Source organism: Carcharhinus amblyrhynchos, chromosome 4, assembly GCF_965287045.1.
Source record: "Carcharhinus amblyrhynchos chromosome 4, sCarAmb.v2.hapA, whole genome shotgun sequence".
NCBI classification, from domain to species: domain Eukaryota; kingdom Metazoa; phylum Chordata; class Chondrichthyes; order Carcharhiniformes; family Carcharhinidae; genus Carcharhinus; species Carcharhinus amblyrhynchos.
In genome coordinates this window covers 63861794-63873852 of record NC_137327.1, presented here as the reverse complement: position 1 = coordinate 63873852, position 12059 = coordinate 63861794, and the positions used below count along the sequence as shown (strand labels likewise).

General features: G+C 44.9%; 1 protein-coding gene across 1 annotated transcript in view; it reads left to right on the top strand.

The window, feature by feature from the left end:
* The window catches only part of slc38a8a (solute carrier family 38 member 8a), a 69004-nt gene that overhangs the window by 34857 nt on the left and 22088 nt on the right, over positions 1-12059 (top strand). The window contains exon 4 of the mRNA XM_080188151.1: positions 9938-10039. Within this exon, the coding sequence (XP_080044277.1) occupies positions 9938-10039 (102 nt within the window). The remainder of the gene's footprint in view (positions 1-9937; positions 10040-12059) is intronic.

The window sequence follows — 12059 nt, the reverse complement described above, 5'->3', positions numbered from 1 at the left end:
TTGCACTGACATGGCAAGGATGAAGGGCTACACTAGTTAGAAAGATATTTAAGCACGTTAATGTTTTCTGTTCACAAATTTTTATGTTAGAATGTATTATTCAAACACCTTTATAATGATTATTAAGTATTTTTTCACATTTACCTATGACTAAATTGTCTCAGATTTGGCTCGAATAGGAATCCTCTTCCATTGATGATCACTGGAGGGATGCTTCAGCTGTGGAAGCTCCTCAATGCTGCGTCACTGAGAAAAGGAAGCCACTGGTTCCCAAGAACCCACGAGCAATTTTCTCCCGTCCCCCACCCCAGCTGCCCCCGGGCCCGGTATGCAGGTTTCAGATCCCTCACCCACTATACAGACGTGGGTCCAGGTGCCAGTATGCATGCAGAGCTCAGATAGGAGTCAGACTAGTTTTGCACCAGGGCATCATCATAATGGTGTTCAGTGAATTGTCATCACCCTCCTGCCTGCCAAAATACTTGTGAACACAGCGTACCCAGGCCCACCACTCTGGTGTGACAGGAGATAGAAGAAAATTGAAGGGGGATGGGTGATGGAACCCACAGACACAAATCCCTAGCGATCGAACTGCCTGGTGATTAGAGCTTCCCCAGCCGCCCTTGCATGCCTTATTTGAGCTGCAAGTCCTCCATTGCCTGGCTGGTATTCCTCAGAATGCTTTTCCTCTTCCTCCTCTTCCTCCTCCTCTTGCTGGTTATCCTCCTCCCCAGCAACGGCCGGCAGGTCAGCCTCCACATCCTCCTCCTCCTCCTTTCTACCGAGCCAGGTTTTTCAAGGCACAACACATGACCACAATGCAGTAAGAGATCACAGGGCTGTATTAGAGGGCCCTGCCGGAGCGGTCCAGGCACTGGAATGGCATTTTGAGGAACCCAATGCACCTCTCCACTATCGTGTGGGTGGCTACATCAGCCTCATTATAGCGGGTCTCTGCCTCAAACATAGACCTCCGCACAAGTGTCATCAGCCACGTCCGAAGCGGGTAATCCATATCAGTGATGAGCCATCCCCTGGGCTCCTCCTCAAATGCCTCTGGAATGTCAGAGCTCCTGACAATGAAGCTGTCGTGCACACTGCCTGGGTGTCTTGTGCAGGTGTGCATACTGTTCATATTATGCTCACACTAGTTGAACATTCAGGGAGTTAGAACCATGATGAATCTTCGGGGATTTTGTCGGGAGGCCTTGAAGGCGACGTGGGTGCAGTCAATGGCCCCCTGTACATTAGACATCTCCGCCATGCCTGCGAACTCTGAGCCCAGGCTTCCTGATGGGCCTGGTCCAGGTTAAATTTGATGCACTATCCTGCCTGGGCATACATGGCTTCTGTGACCTACTGGACACAGGTGTGTACATCTGACTGGGAACTGCCATTTAAATATCTACTAGAGGTCTGGAAGGAGCCAGTCACATAGAAGTTCAGAGGGGCCGTCAATTTGACAGCCACCCAGGGTGGATGCCACCCCCTCCCCCCCCGCCACCCCGGTGTCAGGCCCTGCAACAGGTAGCACAGATGTTGCACTGTAGATGTCGGTGGCACACAATGTCCGACATCTGTTCAAATAATACTCATTTACAGAACTGTCGGGGCCTCAACTCCCTCCTTCTCCTGCACCTCTGGGTGAATGACCACCTCCTGCCTCTGATGGTCATCTCCCTCTACTCCTGCAAATGGTAAGGCAAAAATGTGCCTGCAATTTTCCCTCCAGCTCCTCCTCCTCAGCTCCAGTGGCAACCAATAGAACAGCAAGATCGACTGGTTGCATTGCAAAAGCCATCACGTCACTCTGGGAAAGGTGGGGGGGGGGGGGGGCGCATCTTGAAGAGTTGAGAGGTTGCAGTAGTGCAATTTTCAAGGGCTTTGTACACATCTTTCAGCTGGAAGTGTGTTGAGTGTGCTAGGACCCAGCAGCACCGCAAGACCTGCGATCAGTACTGAATGGGTGCAACTTGATGGTAAAATCAGGCTCTATGATTCCATATATCTGCGGTCATCCAGTCCCAGATTCTGCCGTATCCTCAGTTTTGATCACGACACCATTGATAGCTATCAATGCCCTAACTCTGAAATTCCCTCACTAAACCTCTCCACCCGTCTGTCTCTTGTGTGCTGCAAGTCGGACATTGGAGACCCTGCTGATCAACAACCCCCCACACCCACACACACTCGCAGAACCCCCACTGACTCAAAAAAGTAAATGGCCACAATGAAAGGGCACCTGTAAGCAGCAGAGAGCCGTTAGACTTACCTCATTAATAATTCTCACTGATGGAGAACCTGAATCGGACTTTAATGGAGCATGTCTCCTTCGTGCCGATTCCGGATTGATGAATGTGGTGGTAAAGGGGGAAGTGCTGGTAAAGTTGGACATGCAGCCCTTTAAGTCAATTTAAATGCATGCAAATGCACTTAAATAGCCGTTGCATCCTTTTGGTCACAGCCCTGCTTGCATCCGTTTTTGGCCTTAGTAAAGGTGGAACCGGCGTGGATGCGGGCGCAGATCATGATACTCACCTCATACCTGACTTTAACAAGTTTGTGCACTGGAAAATGGGTGCAACTTGATGGCAAAATCAAGCCCTATGATTCCATATATCTGTGGTCATCCAATTCTGGATTCTGGTGTAACCTCAGTTTTAACCACGACACCATTGACAGCTATCAATGCCCTAACTCTCTCTACCTGTCTGCCTCTCATTCCATTTTCAGGCATTTCCTATATGCTACCTCCTTGGTAATGTTTTTGGTCAGCTTTATATGTCTTGGTATCAAACTTTAAGACATTTTTGTGATGCTCCAGGAAGATTTAACTACATTAAAGGTGCAAATGGTTCTTTGATTTGTGCCTTTCGCACATGCACTACTCTCTGAAGTCAGACAGAAACTGGTGACTTGATAGCTCCTGTTATTATTTCCCAGACAGTCAATATGCAATTGTGATCTGCTTCACGTAATTGGATGAAGCTTACCTCCCTGTAATAATGACACCAAATGCAGACTAGCCAGGCTTCCTCATACCTTAACATAAACAAAGTGGTTCCCAGCTATTCCACTAGCATTTCTGAGTTTTTCAGTCTGACTAAATCCATTGCAGAGCTCCGTTGAAAAATGTACATTTCTGACATTCTTGTTTTCAAAAGAATTCCAGTGCCCCAATCCTTATCTTCTTTTATCTCTTTAATCACAGGCAGATTGGAAGCAGCATAGTGGCACAGTGATTAATCATTGCTCCCTCACAGCACCAGGGACCTGGATTTGATTAACAGCTTGGATCACTGTCTGTGTGGAGTTTGCATATTTTCCCCGTAGTTGCATGGGTTTCCTCTGGGTGCTCAGGTTTCCTCCCACAGTCTGAAAGATGTGCTGGTTAGGTGCATTGACCTGAACAGGCACCAGAGTATGGCGACTAGGGGAATTTCACAGTAACTTCATTGCAGTGTTAATGTCAGCCTTACTTGTGAAGAATAGATTTTAAAGCACGGCCTCTGTGAGGTATTTTCCAGTTACCCACTCGATAACAGATCGGGGAATAGCTTCTATTTAACAGGATAAACATCTTTTGCCACAGTGCCTTTAAGGCCTGTGAGATTGCTCTTTGATTTAAAACCATCTTTTGTATTAACTCTTATTTCAAGATCATTTGCATGCTCTAAAATACCCCAAAATGGAGGGCTACTTTAACCACAGTGACTGATAGTTGATTATTAGGTCAGTCCACATACTCCTATTTTAATGTGAAGATTCAAATCCTCTGTTAAAATTGTTATCTGTGGGCTGACCCATGAGCTGACTAATATCACTCTCTCTACTTGGACCAGTTGGGGTGCAACCTAAAGTCCATAAACATTTGAAAAATGAAATGTTAGTAGTTGACTAGGGTCTTTGAGTGTTCAGGTTTGTATCTGATAATCGAGAAGTTGCTCATGTAGGCTTTATATTCAGTTAGGAAAGTTACAGGAAAGAGCGAATGTTCAACTGAAGAATATTGTCTGGTAAAAGTCATCCTGAAATTCAATATCTTTGTCGAATTTTTGATTAATCCTACTAATCACGCATTTATCTCTTTGTAATGCCTGTCCGAGAAGCAAATTGTAAAGCTTGTTCTTTGGCGTTGGGAAGCGAAATTAGTATGATTTGTTGTCATAGGAACATAGGAAAAACCGAAGGAAGCCATTCAACCACTTGCTATTCAGTTAAGGCAGCACAATGGCACAATGGTTAGCACTGCAGCCTCACAGCACCAGGGACCCAAGTTCAATTCCCAGCTTTGGTCTGAATAGACACTGCATGTTCTCTCTGTGGGTTTCCCCCCACAGTCCAAAGATGTGTGGTGTTTGGTTGATTGATTATGCTAAATTGCCCCTTAGTGTCCCGGGATGTATAGCTCAGAGGGATTAGTCAGGTAACTTTGAGAGGTTACAGAGATAGGACCTGGACGGCATTGTTGTCAGTGCAAGCTTGATGAGCCAAATGGCCTCCTTCTGCACTGTAGATTCTATGATCATGGCTGACCTATGGCCCAGAACTTCTGATCTCCAGTTCACTAGACACCAGGAGGTTGTGGATGTCCCACTGTACTGACTCTGTGGGAATTTCCTGGGAATTTTGACTTCTGAAGGGAAACTCCCAGCATCCTCAGAAAAGTGTCTGAAGTTAAAGACTTTGAACAGTTCCCATTTACTTTCTTTGATAGTTACCCAGGAAATATTAGACAGAAATTAATTACTGGGTAACAGCACAGCAGCCTCCAAGCACTCACTCTGACCACCACCCACCACCCTCTCCTCTCACTCCACCCCAACTGTCACATAACCTCCTGACATTATAGTTCCTCCTTGACTGCCCTCAACCTGTCCTGACTAGCTCACACCACCTGACTCCCACATGACCCCCTGACCCCTTGATTTTTCCTGACCCTTGACTAACCCTCAACCTGACAACCCTCTGACTCAACTATCCTGATCACCTACATTCTCACCTCACTACACCCTAACTACACGCCACCATCCATATTTTCAACCTCACCCATCGCAGCCACACTACCTCCCTGGATCCGTGCTAATTAATCATTTTGCCCACTATGCCACCCTATCCACCTGCATTGCCACCCAACCAATTTGTCATGCTACAATCTCACCCACTAAGTTTCACCCACTCTACCCCCTTAGCTACTCCAATCCCTTAGCCACACTCACCCATTCATCCTCACACCCACATTCTCATGGAAATTTAAACTTGCGTTAGTTAATGCTGGCTGTTTCTGTGCTGATTCTCTAAGCTGCTCTATGTGATTTTTCCTGCACTGAGGAATTAAGATGACAAGACGTGCGAGCAGAATTAGGCCACTCAGCCCATTGAATCTGCTCTGCCATTCAATCACGGCTCATATTTTTCTCATCCCCATTCTCTTGCCTTTTCCCCATAACTCCTGATCTCCTCTATCTCTGTCATAAAGACACTGAATGACCTGACCTCCACAGCCTTCTGCAGTAAAGAGTTCCACACATTCACCACTCTCTGGCTGAAGAAATTCTTCCTCATCTCTGTTCAAAAGGATTGTCCCTTTAGCCTGAGGTTATGCCTTCTGATTCTAGTTTTTCTACCAGTGGGAACATCCTCTCCATGTCCACTCTATCCAGGCCTCACAGTATTCTGTAAGTTTCTATAAGATTTCCCTTTATCCTTCTAAATTCCAATGAGTACAGACCCAGAGTCCTTAATTGTTCTCATATGATAGGCTCTTCATTTCTGGGATCTTTCTTGTGAGCCTCCTCTGGACCCTTTCCAGGGCTAGCACATCCTTCCTTAGATATGGGACACAAAATTGCTCACAATACTCCAAATGGTGTCTGACCAGAGCCTTTTGCAGCCTTAGAAGTACATCCCGTCTCTTGAATTCTAGCCCTCTCAACATGAATGCTAACGCTGCATTTGCCTTCCTAACTGCTGACTGAACCTGCACGCTAACCTTAAGAGGATCTTGAACAATGACTCCCTAGTCCCTTTGTGTTTCTGATTTCCTAAGCTTTTTCCCATTTAGAAAAGAGTCTATGCCTCCATTCCTCCTTAAGGAAGTTAAGAGCCCATGGTGTGGATAACCTCACACTTTTCCACATTGTATTCCATCTGCCACTTCTTTGCCCACTCTCCTAACCTGTCCAAGGCCTTCTGCAGCCCCCCTGCTCCTCAATGTTACCTGTCCCTCTATATATCTTTGTATCATCTGCAAATTTAGCAATAGTGCCTTCAGTTCCTTCCTCCAAATCGTTAATGTATATTGTGAAAAGTTGTGGTCCCAGCACTGATCCCTGAGGCACATTACTAGTCACTGGCTGCCATCCTTAAAAAGACCCCTTTATCCCCACTCTCTGCCTTCTGCCAGTCAGCCAATCTTCTTTCCATGCCAGGATTTTACCCTTAACACCATGGGCTCTTAACTTCTTTAACTGTCTGCTATGCGGCACCTTGTCAAAGGCCTTCTGGAAATCTAAGTTAATCACATCCACTAGTTCCTTGTCACCTCCAACTTCCTTGTTACCTCCTCAAAGAACTCAGACAGATTTGTCAGACATGACCTCCCCTTGACAAAGCCGTGCTGACTCAGTCCTACTTTGTCATGCGCTTCCAAGTATTCTGCATCTCATCTTTAATAATGGACTCTAAAATCTTGCCAATGACCAAAGTTAGGCTAACCAGCCTATAATTTCCCATCTGCTGCCTCATCCCTTTTTAAACAGCAGTGTTACATTAGCTACTTTCCAGTCGTCTGATACCCTCCCTGTCTCCAGTGATTCCTGAAAGGTCACCATCAATGCCTTCATAATTTCCTCAGCTATCTCTTTTAGAACCCTGGGCTGTGGTCCAGTGGGTCCAGGTGATTTATCCATTTTCAGGCCTTTCAGTTCCCCCAGAACCTTCTCTTAGTGATGGCCTTAGTGATTGCTTTTCCATTGTGGATTGGAAGTGGACATCTTTCCCACATATCCAGGTAATGGAGTATCTGTTCAAGGTTGGACACTGGGGCTCCAAATCTGATGGGAGATTTTGGGCCTAATTGTAACTTTTCCTTCTGCCTTAATTCAACAGCTCCTAATTCTCCCACCTGATAAAAATCTATTCATCTCATTTTTAAAAAATTTGAATTGGCCCTCAGCCATGGGTTTTTGAGGGCAGATATCTCGATTTCTACACTGATCAGCCAAGCTCAAATTTAAAAGTTAGGCCCTTTAATCCAGACTCTTCACCAGAGGAAATAGTTTCTCACAATCGACCCTGTCAAATACTTTAAATCATCCAAACTACCTCAATTAGATCAGCCTTATTTTAATCAATACAAAGTAAATCAATAGAAAACTGTCACAAGAGGCAAATGTAGGAATAGAAAACTATAAATAGATAATCAGTAAAACACTCCTCAATATTGCCAGCAGAAAATCAAAGCATAGAAATCTTTAAAGGCCACAGGTGATCTAATTTTGTAAAATACATATATAACAGAAAGATACTTACACAGGAATCAATGTAGGGCATAGTAAATATGTTTGAATACCCACAGCAATGGTTATAAGTGGGTCAGTCATTGCCAAATGGAGATGAATGTACAAAAGCTCAGAGGTAAACTGGTGTGTGTTTGAGTGTGAGTGATTGTGCATCTGTGTGTCAGGGTTGTGAGAGTGTGTGTCTGAGTGTGTGAGCTTGTGTGAGTGATTGTGTGTGTGAGTGACTGTGTGAGAGTGAGACAAAGTGCGTGTATGTATGTGTGTGTGTATGTGTGTCAGTGTGTGTGTGTATGTGTATGTGTTAGTGTGAGCTGTTGTGAGTGATTGTGTGTGTGTATGTGTGAATGATTGTATGCGTGCGAGAGTATGGGAGAACTTTCCATGGGGATTGTAACTGGCAGAACAGAAAGTTCGGCAGACCAAGCAAAGGTGTGTTGACCTCGGGTATGAACTTCTAGCCTTGATGCGAGTGCAGCCAGGGAGTACCGTCGTGTGTGTGTGTGTGTGTGAAAGGTTGTGTATATGTGAGTGAGTGTATTTGCGTATGTATGTCTGTGAATGTGTGTGTGTGCATGTTTATGTATGTGTTTGTCCATGTATATGACAGAGTTTCTTTGTATGTGTGTTTGTGTGTGTGTATATGGCCTGGATTCTCCCAAAAAAATTTAAGTTACCAATGCGCAAGAAAATGGGAGTGAATCCCACTTTTTTTTAGTTTGATTTCCAGAAGGAATCTCTGACACTCTGTATGTCACAGAGTGCCATAGTGTGATTTACTCTGGAAATCAGGGAGCGGAGCCTATTCCCAACTGAGAGGCTGGCAGTATAGCGCTGAGTGGACCACTGCACCTGCTCCAATTTGTCAGTGTGGAGATCGGTGCATGCATAGTGCCGACCCATTGTCAGCCTCCAGGTCACTGGCCTGGCCTGCAACGCCCCCATCACTGGAAGCCAAGGAAACATCACTGCAGCAAACCTGCAAAATGGCTGCCGCTGACGTCTCCCAGCCTGCTGCACTACAAACGCAGTGCAGGAGGCTTGAGAATCACCCTCTATATGTATGTGTGAGTGAATGTGTGTTTATGTATGCATGTCATGGTGTGAGTATGTTTATATATGTGTGTCACAGAGTATGTGTGACTGTGCGTGTCATCGTATCATAGCATCTCTGCGGTGCAGAACAAGACAATTTGGCCCATCAGTCCTGCATCGACAACAATCACACCCAGCCCCTAATTAATCCTATGATTCATCCTGCTAGTCCCGCTGACATTAAGGGGTAATTTAGTGTAGCCAATCAACCGAGCCTGCACATTTTTAGACTGTGGGAGGAAACTGGAGCACCTGAAGAAAACCCACACAGACATGGAGATCATGTGCAAATTCCACACAGGCAGTGAATCAAGCCAAGAATCAAACCTAGGTCTCTGGCACTGTAAATTTATTGCCTATCCATAGTTGCCCTTGAGAAGATGGTGGTGAGCTGAACCGTTGCAGTCCCGAAAGGTGTAGGTACACTCACAGTGCTGTTCGGCAGTGTCCAGGATTTTGATCCAGCAACAGTGAAAAAAACAGCAATAATTTCCCAAGCAAGGATGGTGAGTGACTTGAAGGTCACTCCAGGTCGTGGTGTTCCCAGGTATCTGACGTTCTCGTCCTTCTAGATGGTAGTGGCCATGATTTTAGAAGGTGCTGCCTAAGAAGCCTTGATAAGTTCCTGCAGTGCATCAAGTAGATGGTACAACTACTGCCACAGTTCATCGGTGGTAGAGAGACTAAATGTTTGTGCAAAGCGTAGCAATCAGGTGGGCTACTTTGTCCTGGATGTGTTGAACTTCTTGAGTGTTGTTGGAGCCGCATCCATCCAGGCAAGTGGAGAGTATGCCATCACAATCCTAATTTGCCCCTTGTGGATGGTGGACAGGTTTTGGGCAGTCAGGTGAGTTACTCACCGCAGGATTCCTAGCCTTTGACCTGCTCTTATAACCATAGTATTTATATGGCTAATCCAGTTCAGTTTCTGATCAATGCTAACCTCAGGACATTGATAGTAGGGATAGTAATGCCACTGAATATCAACAGGTGATGGTTGGATCCTTTCTTGTTGGAAATGAACCATTGCCTAACATTTGTGTGGTGTGAATATCATTCTCCATTTGTCAGCTCAAACCTGGATACTGTATGAATGTATGTGTGGTTGAGAGCGTGTGCAATGGTCTATATGAGTGTATGTGTGCGCACATGAAATAGAATGTCTGTGAGAGAGTGTGTGGGTGTATGTATGGTTGCATGTGTTTAGAGGTTTGTGTGTGGGTGTCTGTCGGAATATGTGGGTGTGTACCTAGCTGCCTTTAACTCCATATTGAAAGTAATCATTCCTCATTTTTTGCTGATTTGTCTTTCTCCTCGCTCAGTATCCTGGGGACTTTGGCTGCCACATATTTAACCATTATGGTCGTTGTGAAATTCTACCTGATGAAAGAATCCAATTCCATTCCTGGACATCACAGCTCCAGGTAAAGATGAACGAAACTCAGGGTGTTGCATAGAATCAATGGTAACTATCGTTAGAATGCTTAACAATCTATTGAAATGTTATTTAATAATATAGCTATGTCATTTTTACAGCATATCAAAGAAACAGCAAAGATTCTCATTCAGAGCAAGTTATCTTTAATGTTTTTGATTGTTCTGGCATGGTGTTTGAACAATATGTGTTGTCATTATCATTATCAATTAATCCTTAGTGATTTTCATTTTACATCCAATGCTCTCTATTCCCAAGGTCTTTATAAAGTAGTAGATTGTCACAAAGCATTAGTGTGTTAAACATCAGATACCCAAATATAGATACAAGAGAGCAGAAGTACACCATTCAGTCCTAGATCCTGTTTTACTGTTCAATTATCTTATAGCCAATCAATATCTATATTGCAGCAACCTCCATGCTTCTATCATGCTGAATACCTTTGTCTAAAACAATATTTATCAAACTATAAAATTGCCCTCTGGATTTTTTTATTGTACAATAAGAAGTCTCACACCAGGTTAAAGTCCAACAGGTTTATTTGGTAGCACAAGCCACAAGCTTTCGGAGCACTGCCCCTTCATCAGGTGAGTGGGAGTTCTGTTCACAAACAGGGCATATATAGGTACGAGCTCAATTTACAAGATAATGGTTGGAATGTGAGTCTTTACAGGTAACCAAGTCTTAAAGGTACAGACAATGTGAGTGGAGTGAGGGTTAAGCACAAGTTAAAGAGATGTGTATTGTCTCCAGCCAGGACAGTTAATGAGATTTTGCAAGCCATGGGGGTTATTAAATAGTGTGACATGAACCTAAGATCCCAGTTGAGGCCATCCTCATGTGTGCGGAACTTGGCTATCAGTTTTTGCTCAGCAGCTCTGCATTGTGTGTTATGAAGGCCGCCTTCGAGAACATTTACCTGAAGATCAGAGGCTGAATGCCTGTGACTGCTGAAGTGTTCCCCAACAGGAAGAGAACACTCCTGCCTGGTGATTGTCGAGCGATTTTCATTCATCCGTTGTCGCAGCGTCTGCATGGTCTCCCCATTGTACCATGCCTTGGGACGTCCTTTTCTACGACGTGTCAAGTAGACAATGTTGGCCAGCTGCAACTGCCTCAGTACTCAATGCCGACAAGTGCCAATTTCCAGATGCAATTTTACAACTCATCTGCTTCATCCTGGACCACAATGTCTTCACTTTCAACAACCAGTTCTTCACCCAGACACACGGGACAGCCATGGGGACCAAATTCGCACCTCAATATGCCAACATCTTTATGCACAGTTGGAACAAGACCTCTTCACTGCACAAGACCTTCAACCAATGCTGTACATCAGAAATATTGATGACATTTTCTTCCTTTGGACTCATGGCGAACCATCACTGAAACAATGATATGATGACATCAACAAGTTCCATCCCATCATCAAACTCTCCAGAACCAGCTACATTCTTGGACACAAGCATTTCCATCAAGGACGGTCACCTCAGCACTTCACTGTAACGCAAGCCCATGGATGACCTCACGGTGCTCCACTTCTCGAGCTCCAACTCGTTTCACATTAAACTCGTAACACGTTAAAGAAGCAATCAACTCGTAACACGTTAAAGAAGCAATCATCTACAGACAAGCCCTCCGTATACATAGGATCTGCTCAGATGAGGAGGATCATGACACCTACAGATGCTGAAAGATGCCCTCATTGGAACAGGATATGGTGCTCAACTCATTGATTCACAGTTCCCACGCGCCACAGTGAAAAACTGCACTGACCCCCTCAGAACACAAACACAGGACATGGTGGACAGAGTACCCTTCGCCATCCAGTACTTCCCCGGAGCGGAGAAGCTACAACATATTCTTTGGAGCTTTCAACATGTCATTGATGAAGACGAACATCTTGCCAAGCCATCCCCACAACCCCACTTCTTGCCTTCAAACAACCGCACAACCTCAAACAGATCATTGTCTGCAGCAAACTACCCAGCCTTCAGGAGAACATGATG